The 26941-nt window shown below is 38.2% G+C and overlaps 1 protein-coding gene across 4 annotated transcripts; it reads right to left on the minus strand.

Annotated features, from left to right (window-relative positions):
• Positions 1 to 6072: 6072 nt before the first annotated feature.
• Positions 6073 to 26260, minus strand: kdm1a (lysine (K)-specific demethylase 1a). Of its 4 annotated transcripts, none has more exons than XM_084392890.1 (21): positions 26175 to 26260; positions 24961 to 25242; positions 19095 to 19260; positions 18818 to 18951; positions 18043 to 18121; positions 17063 to 17155; positions 16801 to 16907; positions 16634 to 16715; positions 16421 to 16515; positions 15888 to 15905; positions 14849 to 14991; positions 14632 to 14722; positions 14422 to 14556; positions 12352 to 12425; positions 12136 to 12247; positions 11815 to 11947; positions 11534 to 11721; positions 7978 to 8092; positions 7536 to 7663; positions 7153 to 7299; positions 6073 to 7068 (listed from the first exon to the last, which is right to left on the minus strand). In XM_084392890.1, exons 2-21 carry the CDS (start codon positions 25219 to 25221, stop codon positions 6880 to 6882), a joined length of 2490 nt encoding a protein of 829 aa, XP_084249016.1. In that variant the 5' UTR covers positions 25222 to 25242; positions 26175 to 26260; the 3' UTR covers positions 6073 to 6879. The 4 variants fall into 4 exon arrangements, with proteins under 4 accessions (XP_084249016.1, XP_084249014.1, XP_084249015.1 ...); XM_084392888.1 differs by having other exon boundaries at positions 19083 to 19260; XM_084392889.1 differs by having other exon boundaries at positions 19095 to 19263.
• Positions 26261 to 26941: the final 681 nt, after the last annotated feature.

The following is a 26941-nucleotide window of genomic DNA, read 5'->3' on the forward strand; positions in this document are numbered from 1 at the left end:
ACTTCGGGCGGCAGTTTGGTTTTGTACTTCTCAGATTTGCCCTACTTTATTCTGCACAGTAAAAACAAACGTTTGTCTTTCCAAATGAATATCCCAGACTTCACCTCTACTTCCTGTTCAGGGGTCTTGGGCTGAAGCGAACACGCTGGCTCCTGTATCTCATGCCCTTGCTTTCTCAGAATACCCTAGTGCCCTGGGCTGCTGTAATCCAAGCTGCCGGTCCCTAAAGCGATTTTATTGGCTGGCTAAAGCAGCGGCAGCAGCAGGCCTGATATACGGTCCCTGGGTTGGTTGCAGGTCGGAGGTCAGCGCTGCATTTGATGGCCTTAGAACTTCTAAGGGAGGAAGTTGGACCAGCTGGCAGCAAATAAATAAAATGCAAAAGAGGAAGCAGAGTGGGTGACCAGGATGGTGTCCATGTGTGGTACCAAGAAGAACCAGGAGGGTCAGCCAGGATTCTGTAGAGATGGAAGGTTTTAGCTGTTTCCCAACTCCCGCAAATAGTTTTAGGCATTATGAATTGTAAATCCCTTTATAATAAATGTGTGCCCACTCAAAGCTTGCAAACATGATCCTAAAACTGCAGCATGACCCAGATTGATGTGATGATATATAGCGAGTCTGTACTGGAAATACCAGCAGACTACATCTCCCTTCCCAACCCCCCGGCCAGGCAAAGGTCTCCCGGCTGCTCTGTGGCTTCAACGCACAGCCACAGCTGTCGGAAAACGTAGATTTTATGTGCTCGCGAGACAGCCCAGAGTTTCTTTTTTTAAAGAGGCCGACAAACCACAATTCTCAAGGAATTCTTCTTCGTTTCTCAACCCCATTTACTGATGTGTCAATGTGCCGTTCACCCTCAGAAGTCATCTAACACATGTCTCTGATTTTCTTTCCTCCACTTCTGTCTTTAGCTCTCTGTGGAAATAATCGGTGCGAGATTTGGTTACACATCTCAGAACGGATCAAAGGTTATATAGTTTCACGTATTGTTCATTTAAAAGAACTAAATCATGAAAATACGTCTTCCGACATCAAGATTTTCCCATCACTTTTACGGACATTTTAGCTAGCCAAACTTAACCTAGCTATGACACCAGTCAGGAAGCATTACCATGGCTAGCTTCTGACAGTGGCAATTTCCTAAGCCTTATTGAGAAAAGTAGTGGTAATTATTGTTTAAAAGCCATTTCTAAGCAATAAAGTAATATTGAATGCACATAAGAGAACATTTGAAGGCTTTGACATGTTGTGCCTGCATTATAAGGCCTTAAAAGGCCAAAAATAGGTCAGTGTCGTGAAATATCACACTCCAGAATCTGCACTTAACCAGCACTTAAATTACTCTTTTATCCCTTTCCTTAACCTTTATAGACTTCATTTTCTAATATACCTGTTTTTCCCCTTTTCTTTTTCTTTTTTTTAATCACTCCCCAATTAAGTGAATGTACAGCCATCAAAGATGTGTAAATATGTACATGTGTTTTGTGCACTGGCCAGAATAACAGAATAATTTCACCTGCAGCATTACTGTGAGACAGCTCTTGTATTTTTCTGGGTTGAGAGATAGACTGTCCACATTATTTGTATAGATTGCAAAGTGTTTTATTTTCATTTGTGTCATTACTTTTTTTTTCTGTAAGGCCAAGTGCTATATATTTCAGTTGACACAATGTGCCAAAAATCATTCCAAGGTATTTTTGTAGTTTACATGGAAACAAATGGCTTCTTAAAAGCAATTATGAAATTAAAAGGGTAAATATTTCTTGTTGACAAGCTTTTCCTTCTGTTATCTGCCTTTTTTCCAAACTACAATCAGATAGTTTTATTTAAATGTATCTTGTAATTTTGTAAAGTGGGCCATGTTTAAGATATGTTAAGATTGTTCCCCCCTTTCTCTTGTTTATTGTGTAGATGTGTACCTTATTGGGCTCCTGGAGAGTTTTTTTTTATTTCAATCTTATGTTTTATTCGTAATTCCTATAAACTATTAAAGTTAGACTCAGTTAAAAGTGTTAATTAACCAGCTTTTCAAACGTTGCCAACTTGTGCTTTTTTTTTCTCTAGCATTCTAAGAGAGGTTTCTGGGTGAAGTGTTTATTAAATGTAAGATGGATATGTTGAGCCAGGGGTTCAGTATGGTTCAGTTCTGTACTGTTCTCATCTTTTATTAACTGCTCAGACTGTGGGTTTCCCTTCTGTTCATTCAGGGTTCATTCATCTCCTGTGCTGTATTAAAAGCGCTGCCAAAGACAGATTTCAGGCCTTAACACATGCCACACACAGCAACTGAATTTAAGTTCACTGATACTTGCTTACACGGTCTCTAACACACTGCACATATAAATACAGGCCTGCATTGTTAAAGAAGGGAGACATGGTGTTTTTTTTTTCTGATAAAGCAGTGTTTGTAAATGGTTGTCAAGCAGATGTTGGTCTAGAGTGAACCTGCGGTGAGGACACAGGTGAACATGCTCATTGTATTCAGCCTCACAGTGTCAGCAATAACACACACTCTTATGTTTCAGGCTTACACCTTTGTACTGCAATATTTGTGCATGTTTCAGCATTGTGCATGGAGCTAGACATCTCTTTAGGCTGAACTGCAGACTTATATGTATTCCAGCTAATATAATAAAAAAAAGCAACTTGTTTGTAACAGGTTTGGCTTTGTGTGTTTATCTACTGGTTTATTAAATTAGGGGTTTGTTAATATAGCACACACATTTTTGTCATTTTGGAGCCTGAGAGCTCATATCCTGATTCACTTTCATTTAGTGGAAAAATTCATGGGGAAAAAATACAATTATAACGATAAAGTTCTGATATATTTTTTTGGAGTAGCCTACATTTTAAAGTGTCTTAATTTTAATGTTTCACTTGCTGTCGCTTTGTAATTATTTGTGAAATGTATTAGCAATTTCTGAATGAATTTAGTTTCAAAGTCAATCCTACACCATTTTTTTAATAGCCTACAGCAAAAGAAATGCAAAGGAGGCTCTCATCCTAAAATGTTTAAATTCCACTTTCTGATGTAACCTATGTTTAAAGCAGATGACAACCTTTTCAAAATGATCCCGTTCGCATGGATTCCATAGGATTCACGAAAGTTATTAAAAACGCTGTATTATGCTGCCAGGCCAGCAGTTGGCGATGTCACTTTGTAAAGAAACACTACGCAACGACTGAACACCTATACGCAAGCACGTGACGTCACTGTTTTCATAAATTCACATTTTTGTAGTTTACACAGACGATGGGGGCATCGTTTTAAAAATAATTTGCACTCTGAACCCGTTTTCAAACGTTTGCGTTTTCAGGCCCCCAAAACGCCGTTGTGTAAATGACCGGCCAAAGCACATTAAATGTTTTATGTTTTTTTTTTTTTTCTTTATGTTTTCGCACGTTCAAAAATAAATACGACCTCGTGTTGTGTCAATCACGTTTACTAAGTTGTGTACTCAATGTTTACTACTGTCTTAACGTGTACTTAAAAGTATATTTTATACACTAAAAAGTGGGCAAATTTAGTCCCAAGTAGTACTGAAATAGTAGCCTACACTTACAAGTATACTACTAGCTACATAAAGTATACTTAAACTTTACTTAATTATACTAAATAAAATGAACGTGAACATAGTAAAGTAAATGTATGGTCTGCGTTTTATGGCCTGGTAATGGCCTTAAGTAATGTTGACAGTGGAATTTAAAAAATGGGTTCATTAGAGGTAACCTAAACTATTTAGATGGAAAGACACCACAAATCAAGATGACAGAATGCTGCACAGAACTTTTAAAACCATAGAGTTCGCTCAGCATCAGAATTCACTATTGTTCATCCAAGTCCTTGAAACGGCTCTTAAAACTTTAATCCTGTTCTGAGACTGAGAATTATCTGCCTTAACTGGACAGTTATTTGAATGACATTCAAATTTCGACAAACTGGATAAGTGAGAAAAGTCTAGACAGTGAAGTAAATCTTGATCCCACATTTTCTTCCAGTCTAGAACATTCATCAGCATTACCGAAGAAGAGTTTTAAAAAGCATTTTAGTGAAGCGTCAAAATGAAACTGACTAGGTGAATAATAGTAAAAAAACGTTAGAAAGCCTATCTGTGTAGAGGTATTGTATGAGTATATATTGGTATTGTTTTCCATGTGAAGTATATTTTTGCACTCAGGGTGTGTGGGGGGGTTTGTGTTGAAGAGCACATTGTGAAGTTGTTGTGTGGGTGATTAAGTGTAACATCTGCCTGTGAACAGGATGAGTCAGGTTTGAGTTCTGACACGCTCGTGTACCCATTACAGTCTGCAAGGCCTGTGCATCAGAAAATCACTGAATACTCGAACAGTGAAATATTGATCAGAGATCCCTGAGGGCATCCAGGTGTCTTTGAGAACATTATGAAACATCAACGATGTAACAATACAAGGTAAATGGTCTAAAATCAGTTTTAATACTATGCAATCAGATGGTGGAGTCTGTCCTGAGGCGGTGCAGCTCGTGCATCATCTCCTGCTAGCCGCTAACATTGTGGATCTAGGAAAGTCAATAAATCTTAAGGAACTGGTCTTGAATTTGCCTGCAGTTAACAGCTCAAGATAAAAGCATCCACAAAATACCATAATATCTAATACACATGATTTGAGGGCAATTCGGCTCAGTGGTCAACGAACCAAATGTACTCACATTATCAAAACCACTGGTCGACTGCAGTATTATGAATAAGAATATGGTTGTGGCATCTTAGTGCAGGCTGCTCAAGGCTCTAATCACGAACCAAACTGCTGGGGCCAATATCAGCTCAGGTCCCTCAGATTCCCACAATGCAGTGCAGCTGCCAGGGCCCACACCACACAAACTGGGGCTGAAGCCAGAGGCCTGGAGGGGTTATAGCAAGAACAGAGAGAGGGAGAGGGATGCCAAGAAAGCCTCTGGGCAGCATGACATGTGAAGAGACTGGATAAACTAAGAATAAAAACAGAAAGAAATGGTCACAAAACTGAAAGAGGAGGAAAACACGAGAATGTGACAAGGTAGCTTAAGCTAAACAGCCTAAGAAAGTGTCTGACAGAAATATTAAGTAAAAAAAAAAAAAAGTTCACACAATTGCATTTAACAGACTCATCGCTAAAAATTGCGGTCACAATGAATGAAGCACAGCTCACACAGAAGTCCCTTTCAAACCAAGTAGTTTTCTGTTGGTCAACGTGCTCAAGTGACCAACTTAAACCCACAATACGCATTATGCGACGGGAAATCATTGGGTTTATGCAAAATTCCAGATCATATAGATTTTTATTGAAACAACTTTTATCTGCAGAAAATCGATGGATAGCGGAAATGGTGACCACATCTCCAAAAAAAAAAGTTGCAATGTAATGGAAGTACCAAAAGATCATTACGGTAGTTTTGCATTGTGATGTACGTCAAAGAGAAATTGATTATAGAAAAGAAAAAGAGGAGCAGGGATTAGATGCTTGGATCGGTTGTTGATTGGATGAGGCATATCTGAATGCGCACTAGGTCAGATTTAAGAGAGGGGTAGGTTTAAGCAGACCAAATGATTAGAGTAGTCCAGTATACGTCACCAGGAAATTTTGTTATTCATTAAAGTACAAAATAAAATTGTATTTTTTTTTTTTTAATGAAACCTACATAGATTAATCATTCACAATAAGACCAATAACATGCATTTAGGATTACCATTTCATGCTAACTTTCATTTGACTTAAGGCAGAACTCATGTGCGAGACAGTAACGGGGGAACGCAAAATCACATTGTGTGAAACAGACCTAGGAACGCAAACTTGAGAGGTTCATTCACAGAGAGCGAGACGCAGCACTGAAGAATGGAAAAGAACAGAGCTTCTCAAGACATGTTTTTAAAAGTTGAACGGGGCACCAATAATTGTTACCTTAAAAAAACAACATTTACCTTAAAGAAAAGTAGTGGAAAACAAAAATGCATTCTGTCCAAGTCAGCTCTTTGAGAGGGCAAATTTTATATTGAAATGATTAAATAGAATAAAACCCACAAAGAACTATAAAGAAAATGACAACAGGGAACATGAAGCTGATTTCATATTTATTTAATACCAAAACAACGAAATATAAAAAAAAGATCACAATGACCACAATTAAACAAATAAAACAAGAAAAACTTCAACTGCTCAAAAAAGATACAAAGCTATATAACTGATACTCTATTTTAACAGAAACAAATAATATTAGCAATTTAATGTGCATTCCAGCTAAGACAATTTTTCCTAACAAATCATTCAAGCTACAAAGTGAGGAACATAGCAAAGTCAAAATATCTGCTTTGTTTTTTCTTCTTTTTTATTATTCTGAAAAAATAAGAAGGAATGGGTTGTGTAGGAAGTTGGATTCAACTAATGCATTAATGTCCATCTCCGATCTGTTTTTTACAACTGAAATTTTAGTGCTCTGCCTTGAAACATCTGATACTTTGAGACATGAGTAACATTAAGTGTAAACACTTGTCCTAGTCCTTATATGTGCCTTAGAAGGGAGCAAACCATTCCAGGTGAACTCCAACATACCTGGGAATTCGTCGGGAACCATCCACCTGTCCTTTGAGATGACCTAGAAGTTAGCTGGCATGACAGGAGGGAACTGAGTGGAAGGTTCCTTTAAATCCTGGCTCCAGCTCTCAGATTAGTGAATGATTTCCCTAAAGGCATGTATTTACACGTAGACAAACTCTCCCATAAATACACACACACATTCTCAGTCTAAGGAGTCACCCAGTGTCCTGACTTGACCCTCCCGCTCTTTATCTACCAAGACATTCTTTTACCGACAACCCCCAACTCCTTCTCTCTCTGGCTGCATCATGTACAGGGTTTAGATGTTTATTGGATGCTGGGGGAGGGCTGTGGGTTCGGATTGGCTGTTGCTTGGCGTGGCATAGTGTACATGGCTCCCAGGAACTGATCAGCGATCCTTCCTGCCTCCCTCAGCCCACTCAGCAAAGCGCCGTGCACCGTAGCAGGGTAGTTTCTAATCGTGTGTTCACCCGCGAAGAACAGACGTGGAACAGGCTGTGAAATGCACACAATCAGCATGACATCTGCTTCGGGTAACACGCATATCAGAGGAAATGAGCAATAAACTATGACACTCACCTGTGAGGCTCCAGGTATGGCAGGACCAGGTGTGATGGGCTGGGCCATGAGATCATAGTCGTTCCCCGACGAACCAGCTGCTACGTACGAGTAGGACCCACGAGCCCAGGGGTCGGCCCGCCAGCGACTCACCACCGTCTCTTTTGGCTACCATGACGACAGACACATAACACATAGTCAGTTTGTTGTCGTTAGAGCAGAGCCAGAAGCTCCATACCGCGGGAATGAGCCACAAAGTCTCGAGTGTGTACCGAGATATGAGAGCACTGAACTTTTCAGTAGATTTAGGTTGACGTTTCCTCTCATAACTGTTACTCACAATCTTTTGTTGTACAGTATCCAACTACAAATGAAGCAAGCTACTCTAGCGCATCTGAACTCACCTGAGGTACTGCACTGCTTCCAAAGATACCCTTGAGGATTGCCAGACAACGGCCAACGATGACATCATCACTAATATTCTCCATAATGCCTGCAGCCTCTCCTGCCATCAGAGCCAGCAGTATGGGTGCTGAGAAGGCAAAAAAGGTCAGATTTAATGTGAGCTTTATATGACATAATTATGTAATTATAAGTAAAAATTCAATTACATAGTTAAATGTAGTCTTTAGCAGATCTCAAGATATGTTGTTCATAATTTCAATAATGTTGAGATGATTAAATTTACTTCTTGCATTTTAAACTTTCACATTTTTTAAATTCCCCACTAAATTATAAAGATTTGTATAAGTCATTTATTGGTTATCACCCATAGCATCAAAATAATGATCAACTTATTAACCAGAATTTTAATATTGGTGCATCTTTAAACTGAATGATTATCACCTTTGTAGAGGTTCCAGAAGAGAAACAGTTCCCCTCGACTGGCTGTGGTACTTCCCACATGTCCAAAGAGGTTAACACTGGGGTCCCAGAATACTCTATCAAAACACAACACCACCTAGGACAAGGACGACACAGATTAAGTCATAATATATATCTTTTTAATCACGCCGTTGTTAGTGGAGGACAGTAAAGGTATAGTTCACCCAAAAATGACAATTCTGTCCTCATTTACTCTGACTGAAATATGAATGCAGCACGGACCAAAGACATCTAAACGAACCAAAAACAGGATGTGCTGTCACACGATGCAACCCTAAGTAGGACAGAATTCTCAAGCATTCATGTTCTCTCGTCATAGCAGCTACATTGCCTAATACAATTCGGTACAGGCATCAGAAACGCTGTCTCCTTGTAGCAGGATCTTCGTTAGCGTGTGCAACGGAGGAATTCCTGGTGCTGTTTTGAGTCCTTTAAATATGTTATAAACTCTTCGCAAGTTCTCAGTTGGTAAAAATACAATCATATGTACGCACATATACCAAGCGCATTTGGCCCAGCACACAGCATTTTTTTCCGTTGCAAAATATACATAATAAAAGCCGCTTTTTGTTTTGTATCGTTTTATTTTTTGGTCCGGACCAAAAGAGCCAAGATAACCAAACTACAAGTGTGAGCACACCCTTAGTTTCCTCTGTGGAATATTAGATATTTGGAGAAATGTATGTTTTTTTGCCCATACAATGGAAGTCAATGGGCACCAAAACATTCAAAATATCTTCTTTTGAGTTCGTACAGGTTTGGAACAACATGAGGGTGAGTAAATTGACAATTAAAATTTTTGGGTGAACTCTCCCTTCAATTAAACCCCAATCAAATATTAGCAGTCTAAGGGGCCGATCACACCGACGCGTTTTTTGCAGTGAGAGGCGCCTATTTTCAATTTGGTTTCCTATGGCAGCGAGTGTTCTGCGCGCTGTTTATGCGCCTCGCGTTTTTGAAGTTGAAAAAAAAAGCAACTCCGAGCTGAAAAAGGGCCCGACGTCATCGCGTTTTTTTCCACTGTCCAATCGAATGAATGGAGAGGCAGTGATGTTTCGTTTTAGTGATGAAAGCTCCAGTTGCTTGAACGCTCGGAGAGTGCGATGATGGAGGATAAACTTGTGGTGCTCTCGCAGGTTACCAGGAGCTTAACGACTTCACGAAACGCAACTACCACAATGTTAACAGAAAGTAAATAAAGTTAATAAAAGGCTGATTTGACATTTACTTGACTGACAGGACATTTGTTTCAGTGGTTGCCTAGCAACATAAACGCAGCGCACTGCTCGTTCTGTGTGATGGGGCAGTGCTGTGTGCCTCGCGTTTTCGAACCAGAAAAACACGTTAGGTGTGATGAACATAATACAAATGTATTCAAGACCACTTACAACAAGCCCCTATAAACTACAAAACCCACATTATGCAATTTCTTTATCACATGTACATTTTGTTTTAGCAGATGCTTACGAAGCAAAATCACTTTCCCACAACCACAAAAGCCTAAAGCCATTACCGAGAGATTATTTTTGTCACTAGAATGATACAAATTGATAAGGAAAAAACACATGTAATCTTAAAAAAGTAGCTAAAGCTTGCTTTCAATAGAGTCAAAGAAAAAGCATTTCAGTGAAAATTTCTGACATCCTGCGGTGTATACAGACAGCTGTTTCTGATATAGCAGCACTGTGAATGAATCTGGTAACACACTGTGCCCCCTTGTGACAAAAAACGAGAAATGGAGAAGGACAATTGCATAATACTGCAGTATTTTTCTGCTGCAGCTGAACAACGAGAGGGAGAGTGCAGTGAAGGAGGATGATGACGCATCCTGGACACCCAATGTGTGTGGGGGTAAATTTGTTCAGGACTCAAACTGATTAAATACACACACACACACACACATATCCAGACCTGCCAACCTGTACGCATTTTGCGTAGCGGATACGCATTTTGACTTCAAAGTACGCTGGTACGATTTGTTAGTCTAAACTACGCAAAAACCTGGTGACGCCTCTGCACGCGCAGTCCTCAAATCAAGCAACAGCAAAAGAAGAAGAGTTCGACCAATAATAGCGCTGGATTCATTCCCCAAATAGCAAGCGGGGATGATTGACAGATGCGTAAGGCCTATCATTAAAAAGAGACTGAAAATCGACACCAATAAAGAATCCCGCTCGATCCGCCTTCACTCCCGCGGCCGCCGTCTGATGTCATAAGCGAGGACAGTACAGTAGTCACTGTAGCCTACATCTGACTCCTGAAGGTAAACGGGCTGGGCTGGGCTCGATGTGGAAAGTTGAAATATTGTACTGAGTTAACCTAATCCTATGGATTCGATGATCACACTGATTGCATGGATTATCTTAAAATACTCCGTTCTTCATGGTCACTCAGAAAAGAGGAAGACATCATTCAGCCATGCAAATAATAAAATGCTCAAGAAATGCTGAACAATAAATCTTAATAAACTTGAAATCGCTATGGCTTAACGTTAGTGATTATGAAAGTGATGTGATATTACGGATAAGCGCGAGTCTGGAGAAACAGGCGTTTATTAATTAATTCTCAGTGCTAAGAAACGTAGCCTTCATGTGTTACGTTATTATGTTAATAATAACTAAAGTACCTAATTATGTTATTTATTTTGTATGAAAACTAGCGCGTTATGGATTAAAAAGTAGGCTACCGTTGTATCAGTGCTGCGCGAGCTCAAACACCGACGCGCGCACAAAGAGAGAGAAGTAGCCTAATTGTAAAATTAAATTTGACGGGCTAAGTTTAAATTTTGTTCTTGCTCGTTTTTTTTTTTTTTTTTTTTTTCTGTCAAAATGCCAGAAAGCATTTTGTATTATCCATCCTTGTTTTTAAAATTCGTTAAATGACGAACGTTTTACTGTTAACAGCCCTTATATGTCGGATTCGTCTAACGTTACCGGTATACTTGATATTCTTTTTAGAATAAGTGATTCGTTATGCTATTATTGTACTCCTGTCTAATCATTGTCAAATGTTTTCTATAAATATGTTTGTATTGGTAACATTTATTCAGCTAATGCGTGCCCTGTTTAAAATGCGCAATGTTCAAATGCAAAGGCAGCACGTCACAAATAGAAGCCCTTTTCCCTGTGGTATTTAGTAGCATATTTGGATATTGGGATAATAAATTAAGTAGCCTATCTTAATTGTATTTTTTTTTTTTTTTACAGTTTTATAGGGATTTCTTAATTTGAGACTAGTTGACCAGCACACATTTTATGCAATGCAATATAATGCATGTGTGTCGTCGTCGTCCACAACCCCCCCCCCCCCCCCCCGTCGGTAGGCTACGCAAAAAATAATTTCAAGGTTGGCAGGTATGCATATCTATCGTATTAAATATGATTTGACCTAACTAGCTTCACTCTGTATTAGCCAAAGTGGATTAGTTGGATATACATATATAAAATGTCCCATGCTGACACAGGCCAATTTTGTCATTACATCAACGACTTCCCGCCTGCAAAGGAATTATTCACACCTTGTTGAGGTTCCCAAAGCCCATTCTCTGGATGGCAGCCGTCTTCCATTCCGGCAGGGGAGGCACAAACTGCACGGCTGGCGGCTGCTGCTTCATCACTCCCAAAGGAAGGGTACACAACACGGCATCACACTTATAAATAAACGTCTGGGTAGTGGAGCGGGTATTTACCGCTATCACCTCACAACCTGAGATGGAGAGGAAATTATGTTTAAACTTACACAATAAAAAGCACACCAAAATACAGGCACAAACAGCAGGAGCTGGTCTGACTGACTCACCAGATGATGTGTATCGGACCTGTCTCACTGCAGTGTTGAGTTTGATATCCAAACCCTCTGCAAGTGCCACTGGTACGCATGAGTATCCATTCCGCACAGTCAAGTGACTTCCCGTGAACTCGAAATCATCGTCCTACTCAAACACAGAAGGAAAAGGGACAGGTTGCAGAAGCAAGATTTGTTTTCTTACATTTATATGCATTTGACTGGGAATCGAACCCTTGGCCTTGCCATTGTAAGAACCATTTTCTACCAGCTGAGCTACATGAACACTATAAAGACATTAAAGGTGTTTTGCAAGAAAAGGTGGGCGTGCAGTACCTGATCCCAGTGTTTGAGCGAGAGCGTGGACAGAGGCGTAGCATTGGCAAACTCCAGGTTTGCAAAGTGCCAGTCAAGAATCTGTCGATCTCTCGAAGACAGGTAAACATCACTGAGGAAGAGATCCAGGATGACATTACTTGGACTCATTGGGGAGGTTAGACAGGTATGTGGCCTCACTGTATTTGATTACATGCATAGGTTTTATATGATTACCTGGGTGGGTTGGCCTCCAGCTCCTGTAGTCTCTCCTCTAGCTTAACCTGCATCTCCACCAGTTCGTCATACTCCTGCAGCAGAAAGACAGGATTACAGATCAGCACATTTATGCATTCGGTTTTATAAATCTTACTGTAACCAAAGGATTACATATTCTTAATCGGAAGAGGTTAAACTGAGGTTGAACCAATGTGTGTTTATAAATGACAGATGGCAATACCATATCTAGAGAGCAGGGTGGCCAATGCCTGACATAATACAGATTTATTATGTATTTTAAATATAGATGGGGGAATTAATATGCAGGCTTTTTACACAATTTAGAAGGGGAAAAAAATCATCACAAAATTGGTATTATAAGAAGTTGATTCTTAACTTATATTGAACTCAGAACAGTTAAAAATAACCATCCTCTCTCCCTAGCACCTAAGTGTGTGTACACTCTTCAGTGAACGGTTGAAGGCAGCAGCAGTGGTTTCATCCCAGAGGGCAGAGTCATCCCTCTCTGAGTGGGCCAGCCGTTCACCCAGCTAACCAGCATGGGACTATTTAAAGAAAAGTCTACCCTTAAACCACATCACACAACTTTAAAATATCCTGCTACAGTTTCTCTGTGTGTCAGACTGTTACAGTCTGCAAAAATGTATTTTAAATCACATGAAGACCACAAGCACAATGAATGGTATAACTCTCCACACAAGGTGAAAGCACATTCAGTATATGAAAGAGAGAAAATTACAGGTATAGGTAGACATTTCTGTTGCTCTTTTGAGTCCCTTTAAAGCCATATGCACTACTGTTCAAAGGTATGGGATCAGTTTTTTTGTGTTGTTGAAAGAAATTAAGTATTTTATTATGCAATTACAATTGATCAAAAGGGCTAGTATAGACATTTATAATGTTACAAAAGCTTTCTATTTCAAATAAATGCGGTTTATTTGAAAACTTTCTATTCAAAGAATCCTAAAAAAAAATTTAAGCAGCACATCAGGTTGATAAGAAATAACACCACTGATAATAAGAAATGATTCTTGAGCACCAAATCAGCATATCAGAATGATTTCTGAAGGATCATGTGACACTGAATACTGGAGTAATGGCTGTTTAAAATTCAGCTTTGCCATCACGGAGATAAATTACAATTTAAATTATATTAAAATATAAAAGTTAATTTAAATGGAAATAATTTGAGATATTACTGTTTTTACTGTATTTTTTAACAAAAAACATTTAGAAAATCTTACCAACCCCAAACTTTTGAATGGTAGTCCATATCATGGAGAAAACAATGATTTGGCCCCTTTAAAGACTAATCAGCCTATGTATACTGATCTATAAAAAAAAAAAAATCCTTCTGTAGTCAAGTTTTGATTTTGAATATGAAATTGTGAATAAAGTTCATTTTTCCATACTATAAACCTCAAGGCCAAGGTTTAAGGCTTCATCTCTGAGTCACGCACTAAAAGTATCTCTAAAGTTTAAAATGAAGTTAAACCCCAATGTGAGTGAGCAGGCATCGAAATTCATGTTTCAACCATAAATGGGTAAAGTGCCTCTAATAGGCAACAATTGAGAGTGATTATGTGAATTAACATGCTAAAATCTCACCAGTGTAGACCGCTTAAGTTAGGAATTTAACTTTCTGCTCTGTGGGTGCTAAAGAGAGTCCGACAATGTTAGACTGTGGTTTGGAAAATGTACTAAAACAACCCAACTGAAACAGCAGGCTGAAATGGTATTATGCTCCATTACCAAGCACAGAGGTGTTTGGCATGGTTGGAAAACACTGCTGTGCAGTAAAAGATATTAAGATCGAGCATGATGGATCCAGAGGTGTCTGGAGTTGCTACCAGAGAAGACCTAATTAGGAGATTTCGTAAGGGATGCTTGGCTGTCGAATGTGCATTAAGCATTAGTGGATAGCAAGAATTGTTTGCAACAAACTGATTATCTTTGACATGTGGTTTTCTATCAGCATGTCTAAATGTGTGAGCGTGCACTGTTTACATGGTCAGTGTGGGGTGATGTCATATGGGTTTGGTTAATGTGGGGATTTTGGTCAACTACCTTGCAGAGAGCAGTGAGGTCTCTGTGTTTGCTCTTCACCAGGAACTCAGCTGTGATGTCTCTGGGTGGCTTCACCTCACTGGCCTCTTTATACTGCTGATGCAGCTCTTTTACTTTCTCCTTAGTACCCACCATCTGAACACGAACAAGCAAATTAACTGTGTGACGAGTAAGCTGTAACTGAGGGACGTGTAACTGTGTGTTAATTACCTTGTTCAAAAGGTCTCTGAGCTCCTCTTGAGTCTTCACAATCTTCTTCCAGTGTTCGATCTGTTCATCTTTCACATGTTTTTCCTGCAGCCTGAACAGAGAAAAGCAGTATGTCAGTGCCATGCTATTGACTCTATTTTAAAGGACAAGAATTGCTTTTATTGAGGTTTAATTCTTAAGGGTCCAAGACAAGCAAATAAATCCAGTGTTCACTCACTGTATGACGACTTCTAGGGCTTGTCCCAGAGACACAGGTTTGTTGTTAAGAAAGTTGAAGTCCAGCTGGTGGCTGAGATATGATGTCGCCTCTAACAGGCGATTGAACTCTTGTTCTACCATCTCATCCTTCTCTTTAGGGACCTTCAGCAGGGTTACAACCATTAAAGGAACATATATGGATCATAATCTAAAAATGTCCTTTTGTCTTTTATAGAAGAAATTTTTTTTTTACAATTTGGAGCAACATGAGGAGAGTTAATTTTTTCATTTTAAGTGAACTATTCTTTTAAGTGTAAAAGCCTGTAAAGAACAATTAACATAATACCATATTGTTCCAAATATATGATGACCCCCCCTCCCCTTTTTCAAGATGTACCTTTTAAAAAAAGGCTTTTTGAGGACCAAAACTAATGTTTGAAAATAATTTTTCTTATTAATAATGTTTTATATTGAAAGAATGGTAAACACTGGTAAAATGTACCAACAATCACATTTATTTGCGTTTATAAGTCCTGGGTGGAACACTCATTTTACTCGTATTTGGCACTCCCTATTGTTGCGGGTGAATAATTTACATGTAAAAGTCTAGACCCTGAAAAATAAGACCACCCCATTTTTTCCAGATGTATTTCCAAGAAAAAAAAAAGGAAGTCTTATATTAGGAACAATACAGTATTTATAAAAACAAATGGTAGCATTTTATTAATGGGGATTCATTTTCCCAGAGGGATTATATTGACCTTAACTGATAGACAGAGCTTAATTATTCATAAATTCAGTTGCATCACCAAACAATGCAGACAATTAACATCATGCATTTAAAAGTTCATGCATTATGAACCCAGGATGTCTGCCATTTAACAGGTGTTCATTTCCATCATGTTCTCGGGTAGCAAACTGTACTGAACAGGTGTTAATATAAAAATGAGACAAACCTGTATTGAATATGTAATTGTCATTGGGTGTTGTGAATAAATTAACTGGAACAAGTCCTCTAATTATATGTGTTGTATGATATTATAAACAGAAATACTTACACTTGTGCAGCGCTCTCCCTGGATAATCACCATTTTAAGAAATGAAAATGGAGTGAAATCAAGTAAGAGAAAAACAAAAAGAATAGGATGGAATATAGCAAAGGGAAAATGTTCAGGGTTTAAGAGGGGGCAGAGAGTGAGAGAGAGAAAAATATTGTTAGAATGTTTTTTTTTCCTCTAATTAGAGTCTGACAGCTTGACTTTAAACATAGTTAAGATGCCAATCAGAAGAGAATGGGAGGAGCACTGACTTTTCATTTGATTTAAACATCATGTTAACTGGTCTGATAAACAACTGCACTATAACTGTGAACACACTGAGGTAATGGATGCTGTACACATCTACTAATATCATTATCAAAGTTTTGACACTTTCAACATTATATTCCTATTTTAACATTTATTTTACTTTTGATATATTACTTAATACTTTAAAATTCTGATCTTATACATACAAACATACGAGTATATGATACTGATCTGTGTATGAAACCAGAGTGATGCGTGTCTGCCAGTGTTTCAAGAGCACTCACAGCCTGTCCATTGGCCTCATAGAGCGGACACTTCTGTTTGATCTTGGCCAGCTCCATGTTGACCTGTTTGCTGATTACAGCCATTGGGTTTCCACCTGAAAGACATGTACACTTCAATTTCAAACTGTTGCAAAAAGTCTGAATGAACATATGACTCTTTTCCATGGTCAACAGTGCCACTTCCTGGAGAGAAGTGTATTTGATATTTCTTACCCAGTCCAGTCACTACCATGGCACCCAGGTCAGCTACATAGTTCCCTTTTCTGAAAGTGGCCACTCGCCCTCCTACACGATCCTATCAAGAACAAATAAGGTTTGTAAAAGAAAAAAACTTGTCTCAGCTGTGTGTAAGATGCTGTATCGTAACTAAATTTACTTACTCTTGCCTCCAGAACAGTCACATCCATCCCAAAACTCTGCAGCTGTCTTGCTGCTGCCAGCCCTGACACCCCACCTCCGATCACTATCACCTTTCCTGTCTTTTTTGCTACAAGAACATAAGAGAGTATAATACGAACAATACAGAGTTGTCTCTACAACAGAAAAATTAAACATAATTGTGAAAAAATACTGTTGTCTTCCTGTTTGTTTGGACATTAATATCTCTAGTTCTGCTCTGTTGTAAAATTAAGTCTCAATTACTTGGCAGAGGCTTTACTCTCTTGTAGACGCCAAAGTTGATAAACCCATGTCTCTCCAGGTAGCTGTGTATCCGGTGCACCAGCACAGCATCACCTGCAGAGAGAACCAGCAGACCAATTAAAAATATGCACAAGAATATTTAACAAATACAATTAAAAGGTACACTATGTAACTTTTGCTGTTCAAATGACTCAATACATCATCAAAACGTATTTTTGCCCTGATTAAATAAGGTAAGCCTTTCCTGACACTTATAAGTGTGTATATTTTAAACCTGTCTGGATGGTTTTAGCAGGAAATTGCTTGCATACTCCACTCGCCCTTGCGGGTCTCGTCATATCCGTAATAGAGAAAAGTTTCTTCGGCTACTTTGCCGTGTATATGGTGTGGTAGTGGCACAGGTTAGTTGTCACAATAATCAAGAGAGGTTGACATGAAGCACGCAAATCTCGAAAATCTCATCTCGAAAAATGCCAAACAGCAGAGAGTCTACTGTCAAAAAAGAAAAGAAAAGGCTTGGCTTTTTGAGGATGGCGAGAACTGAGGGATTTTAAATGTTTTTATTTGTAAGTTTTACATTCCAAAGCATTTTCTATTGTGAAGGGTCATTTCATTTCGGTTGTTGCGCTGTGCAGGAATTTATTTTCAAGGAAGAACTACGTCTATTGTGTATAGCTACTATGATGTCTTTAGCTAGTCAGTTTGAGATCCTTTCCATCTAAATGTTAACCTAATAGTAAAAGTTGAGCAGTAGGATAAATCTCTCTCTTTTTTTAGTTTTGAGAAAGAACCATATTCATCCACACAGCGCCGAAGCACAACCAAAACAAAGTTCTTCCACAAAATGCTTTTTTTTTTTAACTGCTGGAGGGCCAAAAGTTACAATAGTGTACCTTTTAAGTTTATACATTCATTTAAGTGTAATAACATGAAATTTGGGATTTTTGGAATCAGAGCAATGTCAGGTGGAACAGACTTACTGTTGTATGGAGCTTCTAGCTGTTGCACAGTGGCCTCAAAGGTCAGTTGAACTTTGGGGTTGTCCAACCATAGCTGAAGCTGAACATTAGAGAGAAGACATTTTCACAACTGACTGGAAAACACATTTAGTTGTTCCTGAAACATTTCTGTTGAATCACCTTTAAATATCTTCTACACTACTATTCAGTAGTTTGGGTCAGTGAGATTTTTGCTAACCAAGGCTGCATTTATTTTTTCTAAAATATAGTAAAAACAGCAATATAGTGAAATATGATTACAATTTAAAATAACTGTTTCCTATTTTAATACATTTTAAACTTTTATTTATTCCTGTGATAGCAGAGCTAAAATTTCAACAGCCATTACTCCAGTCTACAGGGTTGCATGATCCTTCAAAATATCCCAATTTGCTGATTTGGTGCTGAAGAAACATTTATTATTAAAAGTGTTGAAAACAGTTGTGCTGCTTAATATTTTGTGGACACCATTTTTTCAGGATTCCTTGACGAATAGAAAATACAAAAGAACAGCATTTATTTGAAATGGAAATCTTTTGCAAAGATTTGATCAATTTAATGCTTCCTTTCTGAATATTAAGTTTTCATTTCTTTTTATTACTGACCACAAACTATAGAACAGTAGTGTATTATGATCCAATACAACTTCTAAAAGAGTTTCTGCCATAATAATGATGTGTCTATTTGGCTCTAGCTTATCAGCCTCAAAAAACTTTAATCAAATATCACAGAATTGTGTTTCCAGCTGTGAACTCACTGTGCGGTTCCGGATGTATAAGAACACCTTCTGAGTATGCTGTGGTCCACTGATAATATCAGGGAAGCATGCAGCTTCCTGTGATGTCATACGGTCATGTGGGAGACGGCTCTGGAAGGCAGCCCCCTCTACACCTGAAAAGTTACAATATTTCAAATTCATAGACTCACAACTATTATGTCAAAATGACGGGAATCATTTTGAAATGTTTGTTAAATTGCTTTCAGAATTCAGTAAAAGGTATAAAATGATAGATTAGGCCAACCTCTTTCCATACCTGATGGTTCCTCAGGTTCGCTGTCATTCTCCTCCTCTATTGGTGGGGCTGGTGGAGGAACCACCTGTTTGCGTTCTTTCTCAGCTTTAGCGTTCCTCTCTTCCTCCGAGTAATACTCATCCTCCGACAGATTGGCGAGACTCTCATCCATCTCTCTGTACTCCACCTGCAGCAGGAGGCACAATAAAAGCTTCATTAAAACCTTGTTCTGCTTCACCTGGGGTGAAATGGGACCATTATTCTCTTACAACTTACGGCAATGTCACTTTTTATAGCAATTTTTGGCATTACAGGGATTATTTAAAACAAATAAATAGAAAAGAACAAAGGGAGGAAGCACATCACAAGTGAAACAAAACCTCCGCCTGAATCCCTTATTCGTTATCCTTGACTTGGAAGTCTGTTCATATACATATATCAAACTCTGAAGAAAGAAAGGATACATTACAAAATACATAAACAATGCCACTTTTTTTTTACATTTTTTTGTGTGGTAACATTTTATCCAGTTTCTACTTAACCCCTTAACTGTCACCATCCTACCGGTGGAACGTTTGGCATTATATTTTTAAACCAATAAAATCTTGGTCACTCTAAACCTAAGGTAATATTTACAAACTATGTATCATTTGAAAACTTACAATCTCTAGTTTTCATATTTGGTGTGGTTTTTAATAGAAATGACAATGCAGTAGATTTATTACAAGAACTGCAACAAGAATATTTTCAGACTCATAAGGCATGTTCAGACCTTTATTTTTAAATAGTGTATATACATGAAAAATTATGAAAAATTGGTAGAAACCTCAATTTGTTTTCATGCCAAGAGTTATAATAATTACATATAATTTTTTATTTAAATGGTCTGAAATGTTTTAAAGGTGCATTGCGCGAGAGTCTGAGTTTTCGCAGAACTACGCCCCCTCTGGCGGCAAGCGAAACTGCAACCAGAGGTGTGCACGCTCACGGACCACACGCACACGCACGCTTGCACGAGCTCGAGCTGGTCATAACCCAAGGAGCATCAGCCGCACAAATCTTTTGTTTACAATCATAATGTCTTCAGAGGTAATAAAGTTTTAAATCTGCAAGTAATTTAAAATATGTGAAAGGAAAGGCAATTGAGTAAATAACACACTTATGTGTGAGGGAAAAAATGGGGGTAGTAGAAAACTTCGTTTTTTATTCCCATCTATCTCCATGTTGAACTGTGTTATGTGTTTACTGTATCCACTTATGACTATTATTATGGAAACACGTTCATGAACAATATAAGTTATAACTTTGTAAAAGCTCAAAATTGTAATCATGATACCATACCATACACAGTCGGTCAACAAAGTACACCCAAATGTCTCAAGGTAATAAACAATCAAGTGGCACTATGACGTTACCATAAAAGCCAAACAGGCTAATCCGCCGAAGATTTGCGGGGGTTTAGCCTGTTTTATTGATCAGCTAAGTAGCATATTCCAATAGCAATACATCGTAATTAAGCAGTAATTTGCTCAAAATTTGTGTCTAAGTATCTAACTTATATATCAGCATTTTATATCACAATCATTCTGAACCTGATCACTGACAATGGTAAGTTAGTAAAACCTATTCCGATTGTACATTTATCTAGCTTACGCTAAAGCATTACACATTTTATGGATCGTCATTTATTGTCATTATTGGCCGTATCAGACATTAGAGAATGGGATCCTGTATATCTTACCTTTTTATCAAGAAAAAAGCCAACTGAGGATCCCGTTTGAGCCCTAGAGCAGACCGGAGATCTCTCCATTTGTTGAAAGCCTTCCCTATGTTTACTCTCGTCTTACCCCGACGCCTGTCTGACTCCAATTTGGACCTTTTGGTTGCACTAGACAAAAGTTCTCTTTTTTTTTTTATCTGACGTGGAGTTTGCGTTGGTGTTTGAAATGAACTACAAGCCGGTCTCTTAGAATCCATTTTCTACGGAGAATGGCGGCGTCGGCGCATACACAAACCTGCCAGACATATGAGCGTGCCGTGAACGCGCATGACGTCACGCCCAGTCTCAGATTCCGACCCGAATCCCTCTTATTTATTTTACTGTACAGGATTATAGAGGCAATCGCAGTGATCAGAGAAGGGCTCAGTCAGCCCATCAGGCAATTGTTTAAGCATGTATGGGTTAGAAAACGGGTATTTTTAACATGAAAAGTTGCGCAATGCACCTTTAAATAAAGAAAAACATTAGATTCTTCATTTGTGATGCGGCGAGCTATGACGCACATCTGTGTTCTTTCCGCATGCCTTTTGTGTGTTTAAGAGGTCGAATTCAAATCAAATACTGCCAAACTGCCCCTAAAACTTCTGAATAGATTGTCTACTTCATAAATTGTATGAAAATTATGAATATATATATGAATGAATGAATATATATATGAATGAATGAATGTATATATGTGTGTGTATATATATATATATATATATATATATATATATATATATATATATATATATATATATACACACACACACACACACATACATATATATGTAAATGTAAGAGTCCTTATTTGGTTCGCAATAGAGCCTTGATGTCATCTAGAGGAAAAGTTTGGTATTGCGTCAAACAAAATCTTTTTTTTGAGCTATCAACCTAAAATTTGGACCATAACTTGTTCAGATTTTAGAAGTTCCAGCAGGTTTTGTGTAAAACATGTTAATTTGTAGTTAATAGTTAGAAATGTCATTTTGGGGTTTATGCCTACGGCATATACACACGATGGGGGAGGAGAGAGAGCTCAGTGCACAAGACGGAAATGAACAGAACAACAATAGAAAGAGAGAGATGGCAGAGAAAATGGGAGGGCCTGAAAATAGACGCCGAGGTTGCTTTATTTCTTCTCGATACCCGAGTAACGTTGGTTTTGCTGTGTTTCACAGAACTAAAATATGCTGTCTTTTCTTGAATATACTCGTGTGTCATCTTAGCTTGTTTGCATTATTATTATTATAAGCTTGGAACGTCTAAACCTCCTCCAACACCTGTTTCAAGCATCGGCTCCCAAAGTATGTCAGAAAAGAGAGATAACATACTCCTAATATATGTTATTTCTTTTGGTTCCTTTTTAGTGATTGCTATAACTCCTTAATCTTGTCACATTTGTAATATTAGTTACTTGGACTATCGTGTTATGTAGGGAGCTGTTGATGAAAACTAGGGATGTGCAAGACAATTCGACTAGTCCACTGAACAATACTTCTGCTGCGCCTGCTAGTCGATTTTTTTTACACATTTAATGTTTTGCTTTTGCTTATATTTTTACAAAGGCTACGTTTAAATTACTATCATGTTAATTTAAAAAAATAATATATTATTTTGAAAAGTGTATATCTGGAGCAGAAAAACAAAATCATTTCATTTTACCTAAGATTTTGCATGCAATGGTTTTCTCTGTGGCACTCGCAGCAGCTTCAGAGAAATTTCCGCAATAAACGAGCACCCAGTTTATAATAATAAACTGTTTTTTTATAATAATAATTTTATAATAATAAAGTTAAAATACTTACACTTACATAATTAAGTTTCTAATCCAGCTGATTTTGCTTTAAATGGTGGCTGTCATAAAAACAAAAAATATGATTAGGCTATGTAATATGGTGCATATATTTAACAAAATGCTCCTCTCTAGAGTTATTTTTCTTGCCGACTATCAAGTTAATGGTCAACGAATGGCTTTTCTGAGGTATATTACGTGACATTGTTTGCAACACTGAGCGATTATATGAGACATGATATGGATTTCGGTAAGTTGTACAGTATCTTTCAACATATTTTCTGATGTTCATTCATTTTATTTCGTTCTGTAACGTAGTAGAAAGGAAGGGATGATCAGGGTTTACTCACGGTCTGCGACAACTGTTCAATATGAAAACTGAAAAGTGACGTACAGTCTTTGTTCATCTTTCTTTTCATAACATAAATAAATGTATAGTCTATATGCTTGTCCTGTAAGTTTGTGAAATGAAAATGTGATTGAAAACAGAAGCCATTAAATGTCTTATTAAAATATGCAAATTAAAATGACGGGTCATAATAGATTATGACGGAATTTGTATGATCCTATCCATCTAACACTCTGTGAGGGAGTATTTTGAAAGACTACATAAAACTTTTCAGTGTTCTTTTATGTCATAGTCAAACTAGCATAACAATAAAGCTTGCTTATTGGTGTGTTATACTACTGGTTATGAGGGACAATATGGTATGAAATTTTATATTGGATTAAAGGAGAAACGTTATGAATGAAACTTAAGCCGGGCTCAGACTACAGGAGTTTCAGGCCGATTTACCCCTCCCGACAATCTGAGAGGGATAAAAATAAATAAATAAAAACACATCCAGGGCATCAATCGGTTCCGACATTCTAGGTTAAGACTAAACTACCGTTTAAACGTTTAGGAACGTACGTGTTTGTTTTTTGGGATGGAATGGAAGGGATGATTTTGCCATCGAAGGAGTAGAGGAACTAAATAACCTTTAGACATTCAACCCGAATTATCATAGTAACACAAATTGCTTTCAGTTATTGATGACATCATACCCTCAGGCGGCAGGCAGAGAAGATTCCGCCATAGTCGTAGCCTGTGTTGCATAGTGTGTACGTGAACGTGGGGTTGGAGGTGTCAAGATAGAGGTGTGATCCTTTTGAGTAGGGGCATGTTTGTTTTGGTGATTTCAAATATCAACATTTACCAGAAATCGGTTAAGGATTTGATGTTGGATTTTTTGTAAACACTATACCACTTATATATATATATATATATATATTTTAAAGTCCCTGTAAAGGCAATTCTACAAAAAAATTCTAAACACATTATAAGTGCTAGAAATGTATTGCTAAAACATGTTACAAAGACTGAGAACTGTAAAGTACTAAATTGTGGAGTTAGACCGTTTAACAGTTTTTCACCCTTGCTGTGAGCCGGATTTTTTGGGCGGAGCTAAAACGGGGGCTCGATGACGCACTGCGACCCCCTGAGCTTGATTGGGCCCCTACTTGATGACGCACGGAGTCACTAAGCCTATCGCTCAATCGCGAGTTACTATCAGACAGCCTACAGTTTGCTAGCTACTATGCCCACGGCTCTGGCTATGCCTTCGTCATGTAAATGCGTATTCCCTGGATGCAATCACTTAGAAAACAGATCGGTGTCCTTATTTAAATTTCCGAAAAATGATCATATCAAGAAGAGGTGGATTTATCTTGTGAAGAGCTAACGTTACCTTGATGGAGAGCTGATGATCACCACCACACCCGCCTCTGTAGAGATCAGGATAGTTTACTTTCGTTGGAGACAACTGGAATTCACTGATAATCCGCTGTTACTGGTGAATTATGGGGCCGAACCGACTATCTCCCGCTGTCCGCTTCGGCCTTCATCCTCCCGTCGCGCCGACATGCACGAGCTGTGCGCGAGTCATATTTCCCGCGAGTGGGCGTGGTTACAGCGCAGCCAGCGGACACGCCCCCAGCGTTTGAGATCTGAGACTACTGCTCATTTTTTCGAGATTTTGATAGCTTATTTTATTTACTTGGCGGCTTTTTTAATCATTGAAATTGGGCTGGGTGGCTAATAACACATTTTTCGGTGGTATGACAAACTCAGAACACATACTTAATTTTGACTTTACAGGGACTTTAAGTATTTTGATTAGCAATCAGACCAATTTAAGTATCAGAGCAATAAAAAGTAATGTATTATTTAGTGCCAATTCATTATTTTACTTCACTTTCTGTCTCAGTTCAACTCAGCTAAATAAATAAGCCTGCCTTAATCATTCCTGTTCTCTCTTCAGAGAACAGGAAACATTAATAAAGATGTTTACCTTGGCCCTCTTGCGGCGACTGGTTCTGCGCCCCTCTGCAGAGTCCTGATCAATCCCTCCTGGTCCAGGAGGGTGTGAGAGAGGGGGTCCACCTGGTTCCCCACTTGGGGAGGCTCTCTCTTTCTTTTTCACATCTGCTGAACCAGGGCCAGAGGGACCGGCCGGACCAGCCTGAGGGGCAGGGAGGATTTCAGGAGCACGGTCACCGCCGTTACCCCCTGAGGAAGAGGAGCCTGGGTCTGACTTCTTATTGGACAGCATCACAGGTGACAGAGGACTCTCCTGAAGTGATGAAAAAAGCTGAATGTAGGTGCACAAACAAAAGATAACCAGCAATCTAAAGAGAGACAATACAACATATTCTCCATCTATACATCTTTAAGTGTCTGTCATAAACTAAATGCTTCAAGATTAATAATGATCATCTTGGATTCCTTCCAAACGGTTTGGTCCCATACCTAACATAATGAATGTACTGCTGGCTGCCCCACATTACATGTGCCAAAGGATTTTAATGTTGATCAAAACAAAAAGAGGTTTGCAGAAGTTTAACGTCACACTAGTGCACCTGCTCTGAACAAACAGGCATCGTTGGGGACACTCAGGTTGTTCAGGTATGAGAGGAGCTTAGAGATGTTAGGTAACGTTAAATGTTGCATAATGACTTTGACTGTAACGTTACATCATTACAAAACATATCTTATTCTGGCCCAATTTCTCTGCTCAAATACGTTAGATCGTGAACAAACTCTGTAGCATTAAACCAAATAAAATCTATATTTATATATTTACTTTTAATCAGAGACCAAAGCAATAAATGAGCGGCCTGAATATAATTTACAAGTCTAACGTTAGCTGTTTTCATAACGATAGCAGATAAACGCTATACCGCGCATAATTAAAGCCAGGAACACCAGTCTCAGCTCTAAATGTGGGCTAACGCGTTAAATAATTTATTTTATTAAAAACATTCGCAAACAACATATTTCGTAACTACGAAAAATAAGACAATAACTGACGCTCGTGCACAGGTTAGCAAACATGCTATTGCTAGCGGCACGAGCTCTTCCCTCTGCTCATCAATCTACAGAAAACCTTAGTTCTTCATTACTGTTAATTTATTATAATTATCATATAAAATATATATAGATGTTATGCCTTCGTCTCATTTAACGCGTTGTGCTCTGTTTATAAAAAATATTATTTATATTTACCTCCTCGCGGCTGTGCGAAATCTAGCACAAAGAAACAGACGCTTGTCCCTGCAGGAACACCGCAGCCAATCAGGTAGACGACGAGGGTAAAGAAGGCGGGATCTAAATTGTCCAGTGTTGTAATTGGGTAAAATGCCATCGATCAAATATTTCGGAAAGTCAGGTTTAATTTATGCAAATTCTACTTGCGTCGTTTAACTGTATGCAAAATTCATGGAACCCTCATGTTATGATCGAATTCTGCAAACTATCCTGCTGCAGTCGGTCAAATTGACACCAGTTGGATTCAGTACAATTTCCACAAAAAATCACACTATGAAAAAACAAAATCCAGAATCGTGAGCAAACAATTAACTTTTTTTTTTAATATCAATACTTTTCACATATTACAAAGAATAAATATCTTAATCTATTTTATTTTTTATTTTTTTATTAACCACTATTTTAAGACTGCCCCTCCCCCAGATACTTGGAACATTTGCCTTTACATTTTTATAACAATAATATCTTAGTCTAAATCTAAAGTAATCTTTACAACCATTTATCATTTGAAGGGTTTCTGATTTTAGTTTTCAGATTTTTTGTGACTGATTTTCAAAAGAAATGACAGAATAATAGATAGATAGCGAATATTCTTCATGCCGAACTACACATGCCCTGTTTTTTTTTAACGTTTTTTTTATGTGGGTTTTAGAGGTTGAATACAAATCAAATATTAACATTACTGCCCAAACCACTTCTGAATAGGATGTCTACTTTATAAATAT

Source organism: Rutilus rutilus (assembly GCF_951802725.1).
Source record: "Rutilus rutilus genome assembly, chromosome: 21".
In the NCBI taxonomy this organism is placed as follows: domain Eukaryota; kingdom Metazoa; phylum Chordata; class Actinopteri; order Cypriniformes; family Leuciscidae; genus Rutilus; species Rutilus rutilus.